This window comes from Artibeus jamaicensis, unplaced genomic scaffold, assembly GCF_021234435.1.
Source record: "Artibeus jamaicensis isolate MK-2021 breed Jamaican fruit bat unplaced genomic scaffold, CSHL_Jam_final contig_484, whole genome shotgun sequence".
Classification (NCBI taxonomy): Eukaryota; Metazoa; Chordata; class Mammalia; order Chiroptera; family Phyllostomidae; genus Artibeus; species Artibeus jamaicensis.
In genome coordinates this window covers 5,823,754-5,848,231 of record NW_026521859.1, presented here as the reverse complement: position 1 = coordinate 5,848,231, position 24,478 = coordinate 5,823,754, and the positions used below count along the sequence as shown (strand labels likewise).

The following is a 24,478-nucleotide window of genomic DNA, read 5'->3' as shown; positions in this document are numbered from 1 at the left end:
TACCTCAGCAACTTTGCACTCAATCTTTGCATAAAAGTATCCTGACCTTTTGTTGTTACTGTTTTCTTACTTCCATTGTGTCTGTAATCCAATGTCATCACCTCAGAGAGCATTTAGTATCTATCTTATCTAAATTAACCCTTCTTCCTCTCAGTCTATTCCCATCATTCTTTATTCTCTTATTTTAGTATATGGAATTAATTACTTTTTATATTTTATTAGGATTCATTTGCAAATACTTAGTTTTCTTTCCCTCTGCCCTGTTAGAGTCTGAACTCCATGAGGTTTGGAGCTTGGCCTTTCTTGTTAATCACTATTTCCAAAGGACCTAATTAAATGCCTGAGCCATAATTGTTTCAGATAAATATTTGTTAAATGCAGTAATAAATTATTACACATTGTGATTATTATTATGAAAGGAGGTCTAGGAAGCTCTAAGAGGGAACAAGGGGACATCGGATGAAGTGACATTTAATGTGAAGGAACCAGTCTAGAAATAATAGAGGGATGACTCTTCCACACAGAGCCAATAGCAAATACAAAAGCCCTCAACTGAGAATAATCTTGAGGCTCTTGAGAGAATATAATAAGATCGTTGAATTTGGAGCATAAGATTTAATGGAGGGTGGGGTGGGTTGAATGGAGATTGGATAGGAAAGTATAGAAAAGATGATTTAGCCTCTTGCCTATCAGTTTGAATACAAATATCATCCTCTGTACTTAAGAGGTCTATGCGAAGGTTTTGAAATTAGATTAATTAGGAAATCTATCATTTTAGAGGTTAAGAAATGTGCTGAAAAAAAGAAAAAAGAAAAAAACAACATCTGGGGGTTGCAATGGCAGCCTTGGACCTTTCCTCGTTTTGCCTTTACTTTGTGACTGATATCTTTGAAATGATTAGGGAGCTCGACACTGGATAAGTGTGTGCGTTTGATTTGACAGTCTCAATCATTGGTATTATCTGAGAGTTCTTCAAAATACAAAATCAAACATTTAGCAATGAAGTAGCAAAATTCAAACTTAGGGGGACAGAGGAGTCTGAAAAAGTATAACCAGATAATCTAGAGAACAAGTATGAAGTGTCATGGAGCCAAGAAAAATAGATTTTCTGCTTTTAATGCATGTTTTATTTTGGAATCTTTCTGACTCAGAAGTGTTGTTGAGATAGTACAGATGGTTTCTACATACACCACATCAGGCTTGAGTTTCCCATAATGTTAGCATCTTACATACCCTAATACAGTTGTAAAGACTAAGAAATCAATATTGCTATTAAAAACACTACAGAGTCTATTCAGATTTCAGCAGTTTTTCCATTCATGACTATTTTTCTGTTCCAGAATCCAATCCAAAATACTACATTGTCTTTGGTCCTCATATTTGCTTCGTCTCTTCTGGTCTATCATGGTTTCTCCAAATTTCCTTGTTGTTCATGGTTTCAACAGTTTAGAGGATTCCAGGTTAGAGGTATTTTGTAGAACGTCCCTCAGTTTAAGTCTGCCTAATATTTTATGTCACGATAACTCTTGGGTTATAAGCTTTTAGAAAGATTACCCCAGCAGTGAAATGACTTCCTAATTGCCTCATGTGAATGGGTACATGAGTTCACGTGACTTATTCCAATAGATGCTAACTTCGATCACTTGGTTAAGATAACATTTGCCAGATTTCTCTGTGTAGTTATGTTGTCCCCTTTCCACAATTCACTCTTTGAAAATGAGTCACTGAGCTCAGTCCAGAATCAACAGGGAGGGGATTAAGTTCTATCTCCTGGAGGAAAGAGTATTTGTGTGTATTATATTAAATTCTTCTTTAAGGAAGGTTTGTCTAAGAGGAGAGGTGTAAATAGGAATGTGTGGTCTTCTATTTATGCATATGAAGAATTTTGGCAAAACAAAGGTTGATTTTTGGCAAAATGAAGGTGGGGGTTACCTTAGAAAGAAAAATTTTAATTTAGTTACAAGGATGGAAGCTAGATGAGTGAGAAGGGTAAATGGCAGATGAGGAATTAAAGACCCTGTATGTGAACACATTTTGGGATGTTAAGAACAAATGCAGAAAAAAAGACATTATTATTTAAAATCAAATTTATAGCTAACATGTCTATGATTTCCTAGCTAATAAATGTCAAGTGTAAGTAGATGTAGCTCTCCTCCACTTAGCCATGTTCCATCTGTATTGGGCATTTGTTTTTAATAAATTTTGCCTGGACAATTGCAGGAAGCCTTGCAATTACCCTTGGTGAGTTTATTTCCACAACCCACTTGGTTCTTCAAATTTTTACAGTTACTAAAAGCATCTTCATACTTGCAAGTATTGGCTGGAATAAAAAACAGAAAATTAGTAACTTCATTATCATTATCCTCCACAGCAGTAACACAAACACTAAATCCCATGTCAGGGAGGAGGGGGGAATAGAGCAAAAAAATTGGCATCATTCATTTCTCTCTGATGGCTGTTTCATATCTTGAGGGACACATAAGTCCCCTTAGTTAAATTCACTGATTAAGGCATCATTTCTTTCTAAATTTGAGCTTTCCCAAATGTTTCTAAAATAATTGACCAATTTTCCTCCCTCATAAAAAAGGATAAAATGAATTTACCATAAATGAATCTCTCTAAAACTGCACCAACCAAAAGTATAGCCAATAGCCATGTGTTGCTTTTTTAAAAAATTTAAATTTAAATTAATTCATTTGCTTTGAAATTTCAGGTCCTCAGTGATATATACTAGTTACATTTCAAGTGTTCAATAGCCAATGTGTTTAGGGGATACTTTGCAGGACAGTCAGAAATTGAATGTTTCTGTCATTGCAGAAAGTTACGTTGGGCGCTCTTGTCACCAGATTCTAATGCCATCAAGCCTTTCTTTCAGGAGTAAGGAGTTGTTATAAGAAGAAGTAAATGTAAAAAGTAAAACAGAAAGAAGCTTTAATATTATTATTGGACATTTCCACCTGGGTGTCACTCAATGGCCAAAACCTCAACAAATTTCAAACTAGACTAATCACACTGCCTACAAGCTTGGCATTTCTTTGGTGTCTCTCCCCAGCTCCCAGCTTGATTCACCCAGTCTCAAAGAAATGGCATTCCCCACCACTAAACAATTCAAACCAGGAACTAGGAATCAACGTAAACTCACCCCCCCTCTACTTTTATCTGAGCTTAAAAAGCTTAGATAACAAATACTGGCTATTCTACTTTCTCTGTCTTTCATAAACTGTCCATTTATCTTCATTTACTTCACCTTAATACAGTAAAAATATCCATCTGATTTTGAATCCATGTGTCTCAACAGTATCTCAACTGGTTTCTATCCAATGTTTTCTTCACACTGCCAGGAACTTTTTATAAAACACATTTTTGATCTTATCACTCTTCTGTCTAAAATCCTTCAACTGGCTACTTATTACTAATAGGAAAAAATTCCAAAATTAACAAATAGTATTCCACAGAGGCATAAGTATTTTCTTCTTTAGTTAATTTATAGATTTTATATCATCAATATTCTGAATTATGGCTACATATTTCACTCAGAAAGAATGCTACAATTGACTAGATGAATGCATTTGAGAAGTAAAAATTCTACTTAATGGGTCAATTGTATTGTTCATAATAATTCTAATAATACATCCCAACTAAACAAAAATACCAACTCTTTGTACATTAATTCATAACAACACTGGGAAGCAGATATTTGACATTAATTTTACTCCTTTGTGTTAAAATAGCTTTGAAGCTTCTGTTAGCTAATAATACCATATGCAGGTTTGGTAGAAATTTTAAAAGTACATAAAAGTTATACCAAACAAGAGTGCAAATTATTATTCAATTAAACTTGATGATTCTAACTATACTATGAGAAAAATGAAGAATGTACTATGATGAACTCATTGGCATATAAAGGATTATATTTGGTGTGCCTGTCCAGACTGAGCTATATCTGTGGCCTCACACCTTTATATTTGTACCTAGTATCTTTTTAAAATGCAACCTTTTCTATAATAACATTAACTTTGATAAAAAGAAAATTCATATTTAACTACAATAAATTATGTTCACAGAAACATCGTCATATATGCCAATATGAAATGGGTTTGACATAGTCACAGATACACCTAGATGGTAGATGCTCCTTTAGGTTACCTATGGCAATGGGCTTTCATTGCAAATAATGCATATATGTACTAACTGATATAAGATTTTTGCTTAAACACCCACTGTTGAGTAATGCTACTGTTGTCTTGTGCATAAAGGCATTGCTCAAGTTGGCTCCTTTCAGAAGATTTCCTAACTTTTCAAAAGAAATATCAGGTCATTTAATTACACTAGTAAATTAGTGACTTCAAACTTACTGCACAGTCCATTGTCACAGTGATTAGGGCAGCTGGCACAGGGTGTTCCTTGTAGGTAAGGAGTATACTGTCTGCTGATAATATTACCACTGAAATATGAAATATAACACATCAAACACTTCTTTAAAATTTTTAGTTCACTTTATGCTCCAAGGGTAGCATCCATCACATATATTTGAATATTTACTCAATGTTTTAATCATGCCACCTGAAAAATGAATATTCCCAATGCATACTTAGACAGTCATGCAAAGTAAAAGAGTAATTCACACCAATACTCCCTTGACCATAATCTCACATCTGAGCAACTGAAATGGAGTAAATGGGGTCTAAAGTTTTGAGAGTATATTTTACTGTGGCAACACTCTTCATCTACCAGTAGACTTGGTCACCTTGCTAAGGCCATGCTTCCGAAGGTGCTGACTACAGGTGAAGCACATCCTCTGCAGGGATGTCCTACCCACAGCCTGAGAGCCACACGTGGCCCAGAGTGGCTATGAATGCAGCCCAACACAAAATGGTCAATTTACTTAAAACATTATGAGATATATTTTTTCATGATTATGTGTCACAATGTATTTAATGTGTGGCCCAAAACAACTCTTCTTCCAGTATGACACAAAGACACCAAAAGAGTGAGTGAACATCCCTGTGAGAGATACTAGAATCTCTTGGGGGGCAGAAGGTTGCATTATGGAAAATATTTAATATTCTATGTAATTTTATATTTTAAAAGGAAACTCAAGTTATCGATAAGTTCTATACAATGAACTGGAAAAAGTAATGCTTCAAGATAATTTTTGGCCTCTAGATGCAGGCCGGTGACATTTTCAGGTATTTTGTGAGAAGTGGATATGGTAGGAAGGATTTGGAATGTCTAGAGGTTTTGTATGTGAGGTTTCTATGTTTACTAAAAATGGGAATGTTAGAAAGGAAGGTTTCATTACCACTAACCTCCAGGGTCAAGTGGTCTTACAATAACCAGCCTGTGCTTCATTGATCATTATTAACCAATTGGCTGTTATTAGTTGAAAATACAACAGAGTCAAAGTTTCATTTGGACCCAGTGGTTCAAAGACCTATGGCAATGCATCTGAATTTCAGTCTTCTTGCACAAACTATAGCTATGAAGGTATGTGAGCTTTTGTGAAATATATATATATAAAATATTTTACAAGTTCTTTCACTCTTACTTTTCTTGTTATTCATTTCAGCTTTTACCAGATAACTTGTTCTAGTTGCCTCTCCTCTCACAGCCAGATGGTGGGCTTGGGTGTATTCTCTTAGGGCATTTCAATTCTTTCTATCAAACCCTAACTGGTGCTTGGAGGAAAATGACTTTGAAGGTCATACTTCTCAAACTGGAGCCCAACTTCACCTGGCTGATCTATAGTTTTCAAATAAATCATGTAGATGCCCTGGCTGGTGTAGCTCAGTGGATTGAGCATGGGTCTGCAAACCAAACAACCATGGTTCGATTCCTGGTCAGGGCACATGCCTGGGTTGCAGGCCAGTTCCCAGCAAGGGACATATGAGAGGTAACCATACATTGATATTTCTCTCCCTCTCTCCTTCCCGTCCCCTCTAAAGATAAATAAATAAAATCTTTTAAAAAATTAAATAAATCATGTAGGAAGCTTGGTTGGGGGGAAAACTCTCCCTCCAGCAGCAAGGAGTTTGAAACATTGAACGTAACCTGTATATTATAAATATATCTTCACTATACTCATAGAATTTTTTGTGGATAAGTCAAATATATTTGAAAGGTAGGTAGGTAGGGCTATATTTCTTGCTATAAATCAAGATTTTATTGGATGTTTCCTTCAGAGATTTTGTGTTAAATTCTAAAAAATAAAGACTTAAGATATTACCTTTTCTTGATAATTTGAAATATATTAGGAACTTTCTGAAAACCTTTTGAAGCCCAAGATGTCATCAGTTCTTAATGGTATACTACAGGTATTTTAGATAACTAACAGTAAGAACATTTGTGTACAAAGAATATTTGAGTACTGTTTGTTACCTCACCTTGATCCTTGGACCATCAAGCTTTCATTTTCTAGAATGTAGATTAATAAAGACTGACAGTACTAAATCTAGACAACCACGTATAACATATATCCATGGAACCCTGGGCATCAGGAAAGCAACTGAGTGGGAAGACAAATAATTTTAATCACGAGGGAGAAGGCTTCAGATATTACACTTCAAACTGAGAAGTTGGTCTTCTTTCTGAGAAGTTGGTTGTGTCTCAAATTTAGAAAAGCTTTCTAAAGTTTAATCTCTTTCCTTCATGGAAATATGCTTTTTCAGTCTGGGTTGTCTAATGCATAATAAACTTAAAATATTAAGTTGCCTATAGCACCTTCGACAGCAAATTTGAAAGCATATACTTACGCAGAACAATATTGGCAGACAAAATAGTATTTTAGTCTTGTTTGATTGGGACAATAGGCAACTCCACATCCAACAAGGAAAGATGAGTACCAAACAACCTACATGCCCATAAGTGAAGATACGAGCGTATATTAGAGAAGGAAACATCAAAAAAAAAAAGAATAATAGGAAATGAGAAAGGAAAAATGTTACTGATATATTATGATTACATATAACTTATGGAAACATTTAAATTATTGAATTGAGTTAAAAATCTTTCAAACAGTTCATTTCATGTATGTTAACTACATTATCCATTTAGACTACTCAAAAAATATGGAGTATGTTTCCCTACCAAGAGCCTGCAGGCTTTTGACAAGTGACAGCTCACAGCTGAAATACCCACAAAATGGGAGGACTGTCCTTTACCTATTTCAGATCTTCCCCCAGATTCCATATTGGAATCAGTCAAAATTTGGAGAGGCTTTCTTTTCAGGGCATTTACAGCAGCTTTTTTTCACTTGTTTTCCTTACCTGGGTATAATGCCCGATCACTGCATTGGGACGTTTTGGCCCTACACCGTAGATAAAATCATTTTTCTCATCGAACCAACTTTGGATTACATGGGACCATAAAGTAGGGCTACTTGACATAAAGAGATTCTCACCACATTTCTTTTCACCTAAGAAGAAACAGATCATTCCTGAGGTAAGCAAAAAAGCATGCAATGGTATATATATGCCTGGATAGATGATAGAGAGATAGATAGATAGATAGATAGATAGATAGATAGATAGATAGATAGATGATAGATACATAGATCTATAAGATCTATGTATCTATCTATCTATCTATCTATCTATCTATCTATCTATCTATCTATGCTATTAGAATCACTGTTCTTCAGACACAGTGTTCATAGTTATTGCTAACTGCTGATCAATGCACAAAGAGTTCCTTATCAGCTATAAGCTGAATAGAAGCCATATGTACCCAATACACTGATGCTGGTCTCAATGTGCAGATTGTGAATGGATGAAGTCCTCCTTCTTTAACATCTACTCCCCTAGAAACATTCATTCACATAGTAAATTCTTCATGAATGTCAGTCATGTGCTCTCAGCTGCACACTGTTGGCTTGCTGGAAGTGGAAAGCAAGTCATAACATTTCTCCTACCCTAAACCACACTTACCAGAAACTTATCATTGATAGCAACTTTAATAAATGTTAAGAGTTGTTTTTTGTACATTTTGAAAAAAATCTTAGTCTTAGAGCCCTAAGCACGAAACATGTGAAAGTGGGAGGGACAATATTTTCGAAGTTTATGGGTCTCCCCTTCATCATCAAATCAGAATGGCACAGGCCAACTTCTCCTCAAAGAATTAGGATAAAAATGCTCTGCAGCCCAGAAATATTTTAATGAATTTTGTAAATCTTGAAAGTAAGTAAACTCTCAAATAGCTCTTGTAAGAGGAAAAGAAATGAGCTGAGATGCTAACAGTAGACTGGAATCTTAAAAACCATTTGTTTCAATCTTCTACTGAATATAGTCATACCTCTTCATAATTTCATTGAATTATTGTATCAAAAATACAAATAATGGCAATTCTATTCTCAAAACAGGTGAGTTATTTACTACTTTCAAATTGGACTTCTCTATATGTGTCATTTAATAATTTAAGTGAATATTTTGTTTACTTGCTCATACATATGGTATATAATTGTTTTTAGGTCCCTTTATGTAGAGGTCATTGTCTCTAAGGCTATTTTGAGTCTAATATAGTACTGCATGCATGGTAAGAGGCATCCAGAACATACAAAAGACTTGACTCATTGTCATCAAAAATTTAAAAGATCAGTCCAAGAGAACCTATGCACCCCAACATTCATAGCAGCACAATTTATAATAGCTAAGTGTTGGAAGCAACCTAGGTGCCCATCAGTAAACGAGTGGATCAAAAAACTATGGTACATTTACACAATGGAATTCTATGCAACAGAAAGAAAGAAGGAGCTCCTACCCTTTGCAACAATATGGAGGGAACTGGAAAGCATTATGCTATGTGAAATAAGCCAGTAGGTAAAAAAAATTATATATATATATGATCTCACCTTTAACAGGAACCTAAAAACAACAAAACAAACAAACATGCAAAATATAACCAAAGATACTGAAATAGAGAACAGGCTGGCAGTGACCAGAGAGGCGGGGAATTGCAGGGGAAAAGGGGAAGGGTTTATAGGAGCAAGTATAAAAGACATATGGACAAAAACTAAGAGGGGTGGAAATGAGAGGGAGGTGGGGAGGACTGGGGAGGTGGGCTGGGATAGGAGTAAAAGACAGAAAACCGTACTCGAACAACAACTAAAATAAAAATTTTTAAAAAGCCAGAAGGAAAAAAAAAAAGATGTTAATGCTAAATCGTTTTGAGTAAAATTCAGAAACGGTGTGATAAAATGCAACATATTTTATAAATTCAAAAATAAATACTTAAAAAAACTCTGTAATATGACATTGACAGTGGATTAGATGTATGAAATTCTAATTCTAAATTTTCCAGATATGACACTTCTTAGGAATTATTTTCCTGCTAACAGTGGTTAACAGGAAAATAATTTTCTTTCCTGTTAACAGATGGTTAAGAGGTATGAATGTGACATTGTGTGAGACAGATTTTGTAAAAGATAAAAGCATAAGCACAGAGTGGTGCTTCTCTGGAGTTTTCTCTCAGAGAGATACTTCAACTTGAAAAATGCAGCATCTGAAGCAACATTTATTCACAAGATTTTGTGATGCAACATCAAAACACATGGCCCCTTATTTCACTTGTTTATCTACTCAATAAAAATGTATCAGTGTACATACCAATTACTCGATTCCCTGCGCTACTGTGTTTGTAAATGCACTGGTTTGCCCACCTTTGGGCATTTGAGGCTGCCGTGCTGTCCCATTTCTAAAAAGAAAGAGGGAGAAAAAGATCGGCACTTAACGACTCAAACCACAAAGGAACATAAGCTTTGTAATGAGATGGGTAGTTGATTCACATCATTGTAAATTTTTCTGTACGTGCATATCCTTATAGTCCAAGATATTTTTTGATGTGCCTTTTTCTGTTTCTTAAAGAAATTAGATAGTATGGCTACCCTAAGCAACTATAAAACCTAAGGTAGTTAATAATTTATATCTGATAGCATGGCAGGCATTCCTACAGACTTTTGGCAGAGGTTCTTAACTTAATATCAATAAACATGTAGATCTATTGAGATTATTTCTCCTATAATACTAAAATGGCCTACTTCATTCCTAGTTCCTTCCCTCGACCCATCAATGGGATACATTTGGGAGATGTGGTTTTTAGTAATGGGCCCAGAACTATCTATTATTTACCCTGAATTACATTGATCCTAAAGATAAAAGGCCTTCCTGATTCTAGATTAAGAGCGATAGTGATCAGAAAAACATAATGTTCCCTTATTGGACATCAAAAGACTTGGTTTTAATTCTTCCTCTACAACTGAAATAGTTCTGTAAAGTGGACTAGTTATTTAACCATTATAAAGTACAATTAAGAATTTCTTCCTTGTCTCATGGAGCTAATTAAGCTTAAGTTTTGCATCTCTCACTTGCATAGGTTCTTCTAAGGTTATGCTAGGGGACCACAGAATAGGCATGGTCATTTTAAAAAAAAATTTGCAGTGGTAAGATAGTTCTGTACTCTTCCTTAAAGAGGGTTCCTTCAAGCTTCAAATCAGCAAGAGTTGAATTTCCCCAGCTGAAAACATGTCTTAGAGGAAAGGTTGAGGGTGTAAGGTGAAACCTGTGTGGAGTGGGCATTAATAATAAGGACGATGTTAGTAATCACACGTAGGTCAACTCACTGTTCAGAGAAAGACTGGATAGAGAGCTGCCTACAGTCAGAGAACTTATTAGAAAATTGTTTTGAATCAAAATGAACAGAAAATGCGTGGTAAAAGTGTCTAAAAGTCAATTTATCAAGGTCAGAAGGCACACATGAACATTAGGGGAAGATTTAAGAATGAGCTGCATGACTCTATAAGTACCCTAAAATTATATGCAAATTATATATATTAATATAGAAATAGATGATTACATGTTATATATAGTACACTCTACATATGTGTTTTTTTCTGGGAAGAGATATTTCACTCAAAAGATGGGAAACTCTGAAATGGACATGATAGCGAATCAATTCTTCCAGACTGTATTTTTCTAGTGAACATGTAATGGTAGTATGATACACAATTTATAAGCAAAAATAGCATGTGGAATGAAAAAAGGTATTATGCATTGTCAATAACAAACCTTTAATAAAATAACAAAGACAGAACTTCCTGTCACAAATGTCCTCAGCTATCTTATTTACTAGGAGTCTGTGCTCATCTCAGCTCCACAAGCCACTTTCCTTTTGTGACCACCTCTTACCATCTTCAGCATGTTGCTGGCAGGTGGAGTGACTGCTCTCCTGAGGTCATTGTGTTTATTTACAATCCCATTTTGGACTTTTTCATGGGTGGTAGACAAAGCATCAAAATTTGGACCCTAAAGAAAAAACAAATCAGAATTATTTTTTAAAGTTTAAAAAATTGCAACTGAGTGAATAAGTTAATTCAAGAAAACAAAGATTATTTCTAAGGTATTCAATTTAGCCCTGGCTGGTGTGCCATAGTTGGATGGAAGTTGTCCCACAAACTGCAAAGTTGCCGGTTCAATTCCTGGTCAGGGCACATGTATGGGTTGTGGTTAGGTCCTGGTAGGGGTGTGTGAGAGGCAACGGATCAATATTTCTCTCTTCCAGTGATGTTTCTCTCCTGCCCTCTCTCCACATTTTCCCCTCTCTCTAAAATTGAAAGGTATGTCCTCAGGTGAAGATAAAAAAAAAGTGTTCTGTTCAAACCAATATTAATTGTTATGCATTGCCAATGAGTCTGAATCAAAGCTATAACTTTTTTAAATAGGAAAGAAGCAGTGTCAAATTTTGAGTGTGGATGTAGTTCATGTCACGACAATGAAAAACACCTCTGAGGCCACAAATACCACTTGCTAGTATTAAAAGATGTCTTCATGTGATGTTTATAGACACATGAGCGAGAATTAATAATAATGTTTTAAGATGGGACCTGTTAAGGCATTGTCATTCACAATCAAGCTACAGCTAAGGAGTGCTAAGAGAGACAGGTGACTCATGTAGACTTTAAGGGAGACTTTGACCCAACATGGTATCTGTATTTAAAGAAAAATGTGTAGGCCCCGTCCAACTGCATTGAATATTCTAGTAAATGATTCTACCTATTATATAGCAGATTTTATGGAATTATTCAAAAGACAGTTTTATCATATTAAACACATCTCCAAGGCAATTGGAGGGAAAAGGCCAGCCAATCAATAGATTATTGCTGACTGTTAATTTTAGTAATAGAAATATAGTTAAGGTAGTAAATTGCATGCTTATATTTTTGGTGTATCTTTGTGGGGTGTTGGGTGTGTCTAAGCCTAGAAGTAGAGTAAGGTGTGTGATTGTTCCATAAGCTTGACACAATTTGATGACGTAAATTTACACAAGAATGTGATATTATAAGAGCATGAGCAAGATTTGAAGTTAAAAGTCTAAAAAGGGCCTCTGGAGTAAGTTCTTCTCCCCTCCCACAGTACTGAGTTTTTGCAAACCTCTCCAAATACTGAGAACATAGGTCTGACCATATTCTATTGCCACTATCTACTAATGTGTCCATTTCTCCCACCTGCTGGTATGTTCCTAAACACGGAGACCAAGAATGAATGTCAGTGTACCAGTGTATCCACAGATCCAAAGCATTCCCAGCTACTTATTCCTAAATTGGAAAGGCTGCACATGTGAAATATTAGCAGTGGCTGATCACAGCACATAATAACATCTCTTTGTATGTCCTATTCATCCTCAAAAACCTCCTTAAAATAGTTTCATTTCAAAACATATCAAAATTTGTCCCTTGAGAAAGGAAAAGTAATTATTTTTTTTGCTTCTTATCCCAACTTCTTTTGCAGGTAAAAATTCTACTGAAGAAGATAGACATATTTTTGTTTCTTTTAAAATATGTATTAATGAAGTTTTTATTAGGTGATGAGAAATATGAAGAGTGTTGAGAAGAAAATGGATGAATAAAATGTGGTATCTGTTTATACTTAAAGAATTTATATTGGAAAGACAATATGGCATACATGAGTATAATACCACATGACAAATAAAATAATCAGCAGGGTCTACGAGATGTTGAAAAAGAAGGGATTAGTGTTTCTTCATTGGGTTCAGGCAAGGCTTCACTGTTGGGAACTGCCCTGCCAGGTTTCAGAAGCTGTAATGCCTATGGCTGAGGCTGAGTAAAGAGATTTTGGGACTATAAACCACTAAGGAGACAAAGCTTATCTCCCACGCAGGGATGCTGCTTCTGTTCCCTTTTACTCGACCCTGCTTGGCCCAGGGCAGATGACTGGTTAGCCAAGGACAAGTAAGATTCCCCAGGAGAGGGAAGACCTAAGACAGGTCACAAAGGGGCCCTCAGGGAAGAACTCGGGGGGCTATAGAAAAAAAGGGGTGATGGACCCTTGCCCCATGGCTTTGACATAGCCTGAGTTCTCATTCTGTCTGAAATAGAATGAGGACTCCTAATCTCTTGGCTGCCTTACTTCCCCTGCCTGACTTAAGCCTGAAACAATGCTGGAGGTGGGTGCAGCTCTGTGCTGGAAAGGGCAGGTTCCCTGGGGCAATCAGGCCTAAGAAAGAATGCATAAAATCCTGTGAAAACTACTTTGCTAAGAACGTCCTCAGTTTTCTGATTAGGGTCCAGGCAGAAAATGAGTTTGTTTTCCAAAGTTTTATAGCCCGTTAGCTAACTGACCCTATCTCAGAATAAGCCCTCATAGTTCTTTGAATGTTATCTATTGTTTGATCATTACTGTCTGACATTGATTGATGAGTTTTACCTGTATTCCTGTGCAAATTGAACCCAATAAAAGCCCATTGAGGAACAGGGTCCTGGCCCTTTTCCTCTGAGAGATCGGCCACCTTTCCTTCCCAAGCAGATCATGTGTTAGGTAGACTTATTCTCATCAGTGGCAGACACTTCACAAAAAGTGGTCTGGACTGGGGGTTCCAGAGCTGAGTGGTGTTTTCTAGGGCACAGAAGAGGGCACATTGAGGGGGGCCCAGAAAACCACACCAGGCACAAGGAATGTAGAGCACCAGCAAATACTTAATTATGCCAAAGATCTAATTATATCTCCATTTTTAATAATTTTATAAATGAAAATCAGGAGATGGATGAGAAAGATAACAGGGAACCAGAAATGGCCTTGAAAGAAATTCTTTAGGAATGAAATTGGGAAGACAACTACTTAAATGAAGCCCTTAGTGGTGAATGATTGTCTTTAGATTGAAAATTTGATTAAAAATGACTTCAATTCTGAAGGCCAAATGAGGTTTGATCCAGTGTCGTAATTCTCTGGTCTGAAGGGTCTTAGCGAATCTTATGCACCCAAAGCCGAGGAAGGGTGTGGGGACAGAGAGCAAGGTCCAAAGCTCCTCAGGTTCCGAGGTTTTCTGGTCAGAAAAGCCTGCCCGGCAGTTGAAGAGAAACCCTGTTGCTGCTCTTGGGGTCATTAAGGTGAAGCAGCAGACTAGAAACAACTAGAGCATCTTATCTCACACGAGTTCATTGTAAAAAGTATGAAAATATCCAAAGGCTTGATATCCCTAGTAAATTTTCTTCTTTTAAATTAACAAAATGTGTAACTATTCTCACACAGTAACTATACAAATTAAATGTGGTGACATATGTGAAGAACCTTTCTTAATTTGAAATTAGATAAACAAATTGTTAATTTTCAGTGGGGGGTCACATTGAAATGGGTTAAATAACAGCAAATTAGACAAGATCTTGGGATACGAAGAGTTTTCTTAGCTTTTAAATTCACAGACCAGTGGTGTTACCAGAAAAATAATTAAAACATCACATGTCATTTGTATTTTTTGGTGACTTTATAAAAAACAAACAAATGAAATTATATTTATAATATATTTAAATATATAATATATGTATCTAAATATATTTATACTTATATAAATAAATTTATAAATGCACTTATGTTTAATAAATATACCTAAATGCATACACAAACATATTTATATTTAAAATATATGTATATCCACATACACTTATGTAAATATATTATGTATTTAAATGTACCTATGACTATTTTATGTACTTAAATTTGTGTGTATTTTAGATTTAAATATATACTATATTTAAAGCATATTAAAATATAGCTCTCATCATGCAATCCATATTAAAATTATTAAGAAAAAAATTTACCTCTCTTTTTAAACTAAGTCTTTGAAGTCTGCTATGCACTATGTTTACACATATCCCAATTCTGACTATCCATATTTCAGTGTTCAATACCTTCACGTGCTTAGGTACTACTGTACTTTGTGATATTCTAGAAACTCTAGCTCTTTTTACTTTTGAAAATTGATCTAGTAGCTTGCTGTCCTCCAAGGTTGCTTGACTTGTTCTGAAAATATTGTCAATGTCGATCATACCCGTCCATTTGCAGGAGAAAATGGAAGCAACACAGCAGCCAGAAACAGCAACGCTGGGAATAGCGCCATCGCTGGGGAAACAAAACAAAGACCTGCATTGATATTTTAGTGCAAGGACTTCTGAAGAACATGAGAGGAGAAAAAAGAAACAATGTAACATCAGTTATCCCAAATTCATTAGTAACATAACAAGAGCAGATTTGCCACAGGGTGCCAGTGGAATTCTAATGGATTCAGGCCCAGAAGCAAGCTTTTCAAGCTGGGATGATGAAGAACAAACAGATATATATACTAGACGGAAGCTCTGGAAGTAGTACACCTGTAAATACTTAAGGTACACTATCCAATTCCACCCTATTTCCACAGTTCTGTCTACACAGCAACTTTTTCATGTTCTAGGCATGGTTTCTTCACACTGTCCATTGTCTAGGAGTAAAAATAGCTGTCAACTGTTTTGACAGGGATACTACTGCACTAGTCCTTGCTGGCTTCCTTAACTTCCTTGCTTATCTTTATAAATATCCCCTCCTTAACATCTCTTCAATCTACCAGTTAGCATGGACCATTTCTTCTGCCTCATATATGAGCCATTCCTAGAACCCTAGGTAAATTCACTAAGAAGTAGCGATTTAAATAAACAACAACAACAAAAACCTTTCAACCACTCTCCATAGCTCTGTCCATGTGTCATTCATTTCCACTCCAACCATTTTTTTAAAATTACATTGCCTCAAATTTCCAAAAAGGTAATGCTTTCCTTTTGGATCTTAAACCAGAAAACCACTTCATGACCTTACCAATCCAATCTGTATTAATACCCTCCATATGCTCACAATTTTTGTTTCACTTACTCAACATTTTAGAATCCTGAGGAAATAACATATACTAGGAAAAGTTTAGCCATATATTTTTTAACACTTTCATATTTTATAAATATGGTAAATATTTATAAATATTTATGGTAAATATTTATGGTAAATATTTTTGGTAAAACAATTACACGTTTAATTACAGGGGGATAAAATGTCTAATTAAATTAGACTACATCCTCTTATTAGCATATATTAGACATAAAGTTATGTTTATGGTGGTTTTGTAAGAAGGAAATGCCTATGTTTCAAAATTAAGTTTAAAAAAAAACCCCACCAAATAGTATAAAGAATATCCTTATTCTCCTGTTATAAATAAAAGTTGGTGCCCTCCAAAATTGATAGGTTGAAGTCCTAACCTCCTGTGAGGCTGTATGTATATTTTGGCCCTTAAAAGATACTTAAGTTTAAATGAGCATGTGAAGATGAGCCCTGATCTGATAGGACTGGAGACACCAGGGAATGCTGCCTCTCTCTGTCTCTCTCTCTCTCTGTCTCTCTCTCCTCAGCACACACAGAGAAGAGGCCATGTGCCAAGGCTGTGAGAAAAATCTCAGCAGAAACGGACCACTCTAGCAACTTGGTCTCAGACTTCTACCCTCTAGGCCTGTGAGAAAATAAATATTTGTTGTTCAAATTGCCCAGTCTGTGGTCATTTGTCATGGCAGCCCACGCAGACTCATATACATTCTCATATTTAACATCTGAGGGATGTGTTACTTTTCAAGAGTGTTAGAAGGTCCGTAGCATGTAACAGTTTGAAATCGAGAAACAGGTCTGCATTCCAGTGCGCATGTGTGAGCAAGGCAGCGAGATGAAGGGCACCGCCGACTACCACCCGGCATCCATATCTCAAGGCTGCTATGCTTCCCTCGTGGGTATATGACAAAACCTCTGTGGCATAGGGGTTTGGGGCCAATTTTAAGATAAGGTAACAGAAAAAAATAATTTCATAGGGGTACTGATGATCTAGATAGATCTGGAAATAAGTACATTATGATTCTTCTAAAGGACAGTAGCAGAAATAGGACCTCATCCCCTTCTCCTGGAAAACTAATACTCAGACAAAAAGCCAGGCAAAGAACAAGCAAGATTAAACAGAAATACAAGAGAATGAGTTTATCTTCATGTGATAAATAAGACATTCTCTTTTTTTTTCATTTTCTATAATGAGTCTACATTATAGTAATGACAAAAAGGAAAGACCTTTATTCCAAAACGATTGTTAACTTTTGAAAGAGTGCCTCTGGCTTTTCCAGACCAATTGTCTTAGTTACTTCATGGACGCCTGGTGCAGCTAACAGGGTGGGGGCATCGTGCTGCTCAAGTGGGGGGAGAGCAGAGCCCTGGAGGTGTTAAGTGACCTCCTGTCAGCCTCATTGCTAGTTGGTGTGTAGCTGAGAGAGAATCCAAGAGTTCTTTAACCTCAGTATTCATTTCCCATTTAATTGTAGTAAATTGGGGGCATGAGGTTTCAAAAAGTGAGTATTCAGCCTTAAAAATAGTCATACATTACTGTAAATCTTTTGGCAGCTGTTAAATACCTGGCAGATTGCTCAACATGTTTGAGAAAATTAGAAAAAAATTAAAAATACTAGCTATTAAGTCAAATCTTGACCTTCAGCTATAAAATACAATTCCTAAGACTTTGAGAGCTCAAATAATATTTTCCTAGGACATCTATTTTGAATCAAAAGCATAACCCATTATGGTAATTTTTATTTGTGTTACCTTGCTGAACTAATGAAGGACTTTGTTGGCATTTTAATAAAGCTATTATGTCCATTGAATTAACTAGAAAGGGAAGGGAAAGTGTTGAAACAAAAATTTAAAAATTGATAACATATTCCTCTAAGGGTTCTATAATTAATACAAATTGTGTAGGTGTTTCTATAGTGTTTTTGTAAATTAAAGCTCTTCTATACAATTAAAATTTCACTCATGACAATAAGAAAAGTTTTATTTTTGTGTATATTGTAGCTTTGAGGTAGAACAGAGGAAGAGAAGAAAAATGAAAATTTGAAGACACAAAAGAAGAACACAGAAAGAATAATGAACTTATTTCTGTATAGCAAACATTAATTGAATGTTAAAAAGAGCCACTTTATTTCTCAGAGATACCTGGCTCCCTATTAAGCAAACTCGAACTTTGGCACATGTATCATGATGAAGAGAACAAAGCAAGTGTTAAGAAGCCTGGGTTGTTGCTATTGTGTCATTGGTGCTCTTTTACCTGGCTCACCTTTAAGCATGTGAAGTTGACAATCTTCATTTGTCAAGTGAAAATACATGGACATAGAATCGCCTCATAGAGTTTTTGTGAGGTTTAAAAATATAGATAATATTAAAGAATTTGAAAGCATTAAAAATCACCATGTACATGCAAGTCCTAACATTAACATTACTATTTTTATTATCATTTGGGATGCTTGCTCCCTTAGCTGGCAGTGTTGCCTGCATAAATCTCAGGAACAGCATCTGGCATAGACAGCCATGTGGTCCAACACCATGCTCTCTTCCCAGGGCACCCTCATCCTCTGCCTGCCAGACATGGGGTATAGTAAAGGCCTTGCCCTTCACTCCGACTACAGGCAGTGCTGAAACATCTCAGTTTAAGAAACACTCTGAAGTAGTTGATTGGCTGAAACCTACAATTAGACTACACATTAAACCTACAATTAGACATCACAGCTTGATTTTTTTTGTTCAATCTTGCTTCCTTCCACTCCCCTCCCAGGGAATTAATCCCAAGTCGATTCCTTAATACACTTCTTGCATCTCATATTTCTGAACATTACCTAGGAAACCCAACCTGTGACATCATTCATTAGATAATCTTTATTCTATTACTTTAATCAGGATAGGTTCCCGATTTATGCTTTCATTGTCCTTTCCTCTGATCATATGCTTTTTATGACTTTGATCATGTTAATCCTCGAACCTGGATTCTAGCCACTTCCTTTAAGAACATTTCAAAGTCTCTCTCTACAAAGAAACTCACAGGCTAACTCCAAACACACAGAAGTTATCCCTGTGGAGGATTTAAAGCCCACCCAGACCTGACTGGTGTGGCTCAGTTGGTTGGGTGTCATCCCACAAAACAAAGGGTCATTGGTTTGATTCCCCGTCAGGACACATTCCTGGGTTGCTGGTATGAGAAGCAACCAATCCATGTTTCTCTCCTCTCTTTACCCCTCCTCCCCCCCTCTCTAAAAATAAATGAAAATATGAAAAAAAAATAAAGCTGAGCCAGTGAACTTTTTTTGATTATGCTCAGGATCTAATTTCTCTCAATTTCTTCATGTACATTAGATGTTTTCCCATAGCAAGACTGAGTGTTTAGAAAAGGCAGAATACCATCATCGCGTTCTTTTAAATGCCTTTTGGCTAAACAGCGCTTGCTCAGCAGTGGGAGATGCAGAAGCCTTCAAAGTCCCCAGAGGACTCTGTTAGGCCGATGTCCTTGTGCACGCCCATCTCTCTGGCTATGGCCACATGCGGGCCTCCTGTGGAATTTGAGAGCGACAGAGGAAAACAGATTCTCCTTTTTTTTTTCAAGTTAATGACAGTCAGATGTTGTTCTTTTCTGTAACAGACATCCATCAAGTTTTACACACTATGTCTGGGATAGCGTGCTAGATATTGCTGAACATGATTGCCTGAACAAGATATGATCCCTGTCCATCCTCAGAGCCTTAGCATACCATTAAGGGAAACCATCATTCAAGCACCTAGAGTGGGAAGTATTTGGCCTTTCCCATGTGTGCAAAGGTGGAGGCCATTTTTTTTTTTTTTTGGTTTTTCCCTGACCAATTATGATGCTTTTGGAAAAGGATGGGGAAGATCTACATAACACAGGCCTCAGGAAGTAAGCATTAGGGGTGAGGCAAATACGATTAAGATCTAGCACCAGCTGGAAGACCAAACCATTTAGCTCCAACACCCTCCTTTGCCAGATACTGATAGAATACTGTTTATTTTACTTTCATTGAGTCTAGTCCCACAGAGAGCATTGGAAAACATTGGGTTAATAACTGCTTCTCCCTGTCATCTACTTGCATGTAGACAAATTCCAAATATGTGTAGCTACACATTTCCTCTGCTTATTACTTGGGGACAAACTTTAGATTCTTTTAAAATCATTTCCCTTAAAAGACTTAGTTTGCCACATGCTAGTCATCAAGTCTCTCCTTTTATACAGTTTCCCACTCTGCCATTTGTAATTTTCCTTTTTCAAAGAGATTAGTAATTTCTCTTAAGTGGGATTAGAGAAAAGCCAGATCCAAAGATTTCAAAGATGTACAGTTCCAAGTGTCGATGGTTTATTGCTACCCAGTTACAGACAGCAGAAAGCAAGCTGTGCCTTTCTGAAGCATAAATGTAAAAGATACAGTTAAACTGCAGTACACTGTTCCTTCCTCACACTGATGATAGGGCCACAATATTTGGAAGACTCACATGAAAAAGAAAGTAATGACCTATCACTGCTTCTTAACTGATTAAAAACTATGTATTTACAAACGGTATACCAACTTGCCTTAAAAGTCCATTTTCTAGATATAAGGAAGTTGAAATGATAAACTAGGGAGAATTTGCTTAGTTCTTAAGAGGAGAATTCATAAAATGGTCCATTTAAAAAGTGAGCTTTTAGCTTTCAATTGCAGTCAGAATGTCAATACAGGCAGGTTTCTGGTTACCACCCTAACACAGACTCTGAAGGAATGAGAGAAACAAAAGGAAAGCATAGCTTCCAAGAAAGTATCAAAAAGAGCGAGGAAAGCAGGGGAGAATTAAGTCTCTCAGGACGTCTAGTAGGCATGGATGGGGAGATGCATGTGTGTGTTGAGTATGGAGTGGAAGAAGGTGTTGCATCCTGGGACAGGATGCATCCTGAACTGATCATGTAGTTTCAGTAACAATCTTGCTTTTACCTCATAACAATCACTGTTTCCCCCTTATTGTGAAATTCTCTGCAGGATAGCATCATAAAAGCATAAAAACCTCCAGCAAGTGTCCAGAACTAGAGAAAATAATGACATGTGGACTACCCTACATTGCTACCGCCTAGGGTTACATGAGTATAAAATAGTGTGACTGCTTCCTCCCAAGCCTGTTTCTCCTCAAAAAGTAACCTGAGGAGTAGCAGTGAATGGAAATGATTCTGGCATTGGTTCGACAAACAGATGAGGATAATAGTACATAATATATAGGCTCATTTCACAAATGACATGCAAAAATTCTCACAAAATATCGACACACCAATTTCAAAAATACACTTAAAATATCATGATCAAGTACAATTTGTATCAGGACTGTGAGATTATTTCAAAATGAAAAAGGGCATTGGTCTAATTATCACATGAATAGACTGAAAAAATCATGTGGCAAAAGTATTTTACTAAATTCAATCCCTAGTTATAGCTAAAAAAAGAACACAGGAAAATAGAGGAGATCATTAATTTGGTAATGGCATTATATTAAATATCTACAACAAATACTGTAGTTACTTGAGAAACTAGGTGCCTTGCACTTAATATTGGGAACAAGAAAAAATGATTGATGTCACTGCCATTGTTATTTTTCAATTTGAATTAAACTAATATGACAATTCTTAAAATTCCAATAAAAATTCTGATTGGCATATGAATAATTGAGTAAACCATTTATAAGAAGAATTAATTTGGGTATTTTTTATATTTAGTTATTAAGATAGACTTTAAACTTATGTTGACAAAAATTTGATATTATTGTAGGAACAGACAAATGGACTAAGGGAGGTGAACAGAAAATTGAAGAGACAGACCAAAAAGGTAGTATAAAGATCCATTTAATAGAAAGAGCAGGTTATCTTGCATATAGTGTTAGAAAAATTAGCTCACTATATGGAGAAAAATAAAATCAGATCCTTCTTAAGCATCACGTATAAAGGTGACTGTAGAGGGAGTCAATTTATAAATAGATAAACGTTTACATACAACTTTTTCAGGGCCACCTGCTTTGCCTAAGTGAGTCACACGGAACAATGACATTCTGTTTGGGCTCATTCAAAACTCGTAACAATCTAGGCATTAGATGCTGTTACTCAATACCCAAGTTTACAAATAGGCTGTACCCGGATCAGAGATTTAATAATTCAATGCCATAAACTTGCAAACAGAAGAGCTGAGGGATAAATCCAGTTTGACCTCATAGCCCTCAAAACTGGCAGGAAAGGACAGAAATCATTTAAACAGTACAGAGCAGATAGCAGGCCATTAAAAGCATTGACGTGTGTGTGTGATGTGTGCATTGCAGGTAGAGATACATTGAAATACAACTCACAGTACAGGAAAGCATCTGAAGCAGCAATTTCAAACTCTTGGTGTAATATTTAATCTTCATTCTGATTACTTTCTTTCATTTCACCACTTCTCGGTGGGATAGAAACCAGGCCAGAACTAAACAAAGTTTGCAAAATTTCTAGGTTTTATTGTGTAGAAAATCCGTTATCATTTCTAAGTGATAATACCTACCTTGACAGTTCCTGAAGAGCAACTTATATTTTCCTTTTCAAGGATGAATTATCTCCCCTTTGCCTGAATTTACCAAACATCACTGGAATTCTTAGCACTATGGGCTTTATGTTCTGCTTGAGAGTTCTAACACTTCCTCCTGATTTACTTCTTCAAGTCTAAGCCCAGATCAATGGCCCCCACTGACCTCACAACACGCCCTTAGAAGAAGTAACTCTGGGCTTGAAGCATGTCATCAGTTGAATTTCCTCTGATTCTCCTTCAGAGGGTTCGTCACCCAGGCAGAGGTTGGTTTTGGTTTAAACTAGTGAAAAGAGGCAACTCCAGAACTTCTCTGGCAACAGTGTAAATCGTCCCTAAGCTCCCTGCCTAGCATTCAGTCACAGAGGGGAAAGGCATTCATAAAATATTTTGAAAGTAAAATCTTTTCTCTATGAAGTAAATAACTCCATACAGATTGTCCTTAGGTAGCTCTGTGGTCTTTTAGTACCTGTCTCTCCAGAATCACTTATTATTAGGAAAAGCTCTATCTGGAAATTGCTTCCTTTAAATTATTTATACAAAGTTAGCTGCTTAAGTAGATTGACCTTTTATTGGAACACTTTTTATTGGAACACTTTAAAAAGTCTCCCTCTTTTTTTTTTCAGTTGAGCACATTTCATGAGTGAAATTGTATCTCATACTGATAATGTTTAATAGAATATTTTTTACCTCAAGGTCAGTACTCTACTTTGATTTTGATAGATTTAAAACTATTAACAATAGCTTCTCATCCTCATTTGAATAATGTCTATATTAACACAAATTGATATACGTGAATATTAGTAAAATTATTAATATTTGGAAGTATGTACACACTTACAACCATATTTATAATTTTCCTATTAAAGGAAGTTTTAGTATAATTGTTTCTAAAAGTCATAGACATGGTAATGAATTATATTGCTTATTTGAAAATAAAAGATAAAAAATTCATTTAGGTGTTAAATTTGATTAGGTGCTTTTGGGATATTAAAGCTATATGTTACTTTCTTAGATTAAAAAGAAGATAATAACAAAGTCATTACTCTCAATAAAAATTACCAAGAGAGTTTTGAAAATCATAGATTAGTTTACTCTCATTTTACCGCTGGCAAGGCATAAATCTATTGACATAATACAATATTCACCTTAAAATAAAGAACTGTCACTTACCGTTGGTTCTCTGTGCAAGGATACGTGTTGGCTTTATCTGTAGGAGGAAGGAAAGTGGAAAGAGGAGGTTAGAGAGGTATCTAAATATATTACACCTATTTCCTGTCTTTAGCAAATACTGTTTGTGCAAGTAAATCTAAGTCAACAGGTCTGGAACAGGGTTTGTCACACAGTGGTCTCAGATTTCACTGCTGGCCGTCTGACGGAAGTTTTGGCAGCATCTTGTGATTCTCAGACATTTATTTCGGACCTGTATTCCTTGGAGCACCTACACTGTTATAATGTATCCACATTTTTGCCCATCAGTATTTTGATAATTCTTAAGGACTCTCATTACAACATTAAAGCTTCCAGGATTACTTCTGTATAAGTAAAGCTAAGCTTATCATTTTCATGAACCCAGGTTTTCATGAGAATACAGTATTTTCTTACAAATCTAACATATTCATTAGTATTCTGTTGGACCTTATTGTTTTGGAGAACAATTTAATATTTTATCTTTGTCAATGTAAGGTTACAATGCCCTTCAGAACATACTGACAAAAGACCTCATAACAATGGATCTTTCTAAGT

The 24,478-nt window shown here is 36.0% G+C and overlaps 1 protein-coding gene across 1 annotated transcript; it reads right to left on the bottom strand.

The window, feature by feature from the left end:
• Positions 1 to 1,116: 1,116 nt before the first annotated feature.
• On the bottom strand, positions 1,117 to 23,947 carry LOC119053615 (cysteine-rich secretory protein 3-like). The gene is made up of 8 exons (XM_037151250.2): positions 23,906 to 23,947; positions 15,331 to 15,401; positions 11,178 to 11,294; positions 9,600 to 9,687; positions 7,266 to 7,414; positions 6,753 to 6,850; positions 4,356 to 4,444; positions 1,117 to 2,320 (listed from the first exon to the last, which is right to left on the bottom strand). The coding sequence occupies exons 2-8, from the start codon at positions 15,397 to 15,399 to the stop codon at positions 2,193 to 2,195; spliced, it is 738 nt and encodes a 245-aa protein (XP_037007145.2). The 5' UTR covers positions 15,400 to 15,401; positions 23,906 to 23,947; the 3' UTR covers positions 1,117 to 2,192.
• Between the last annotated feature and the right edge of the window lie 531 nt (positions 23,948 to 24,478).

What these genes read in the sequence shown, in the direction of transcription:
- LOC119053615 (XM_037151250.2), bottom strand. Translation starts at nt 15,399, where the DNA reads ATGGCGCTATTCCCAGCGTTGCTGTTTCTGGCTGCTGTGTTGCTTCCA. An exon ending in CGCAGGGAATCGAGTAATTG is followed by an intron (nt 7,415 to 9,599) that starts GTATGTACACTG and finishes GTTTCTTCTTAG; the next exon opens with GTGAAAAGAAATGTGGTGAG. An exon ending in TGATCGGGCATTATACCCAG is followed by an intron (nt 6,851 to 7,265) that starts GTAAGGAAAACA and finishes ATGGGCATGTAG; the next exon opens with GTTGTTTGGTACTCATCTTT.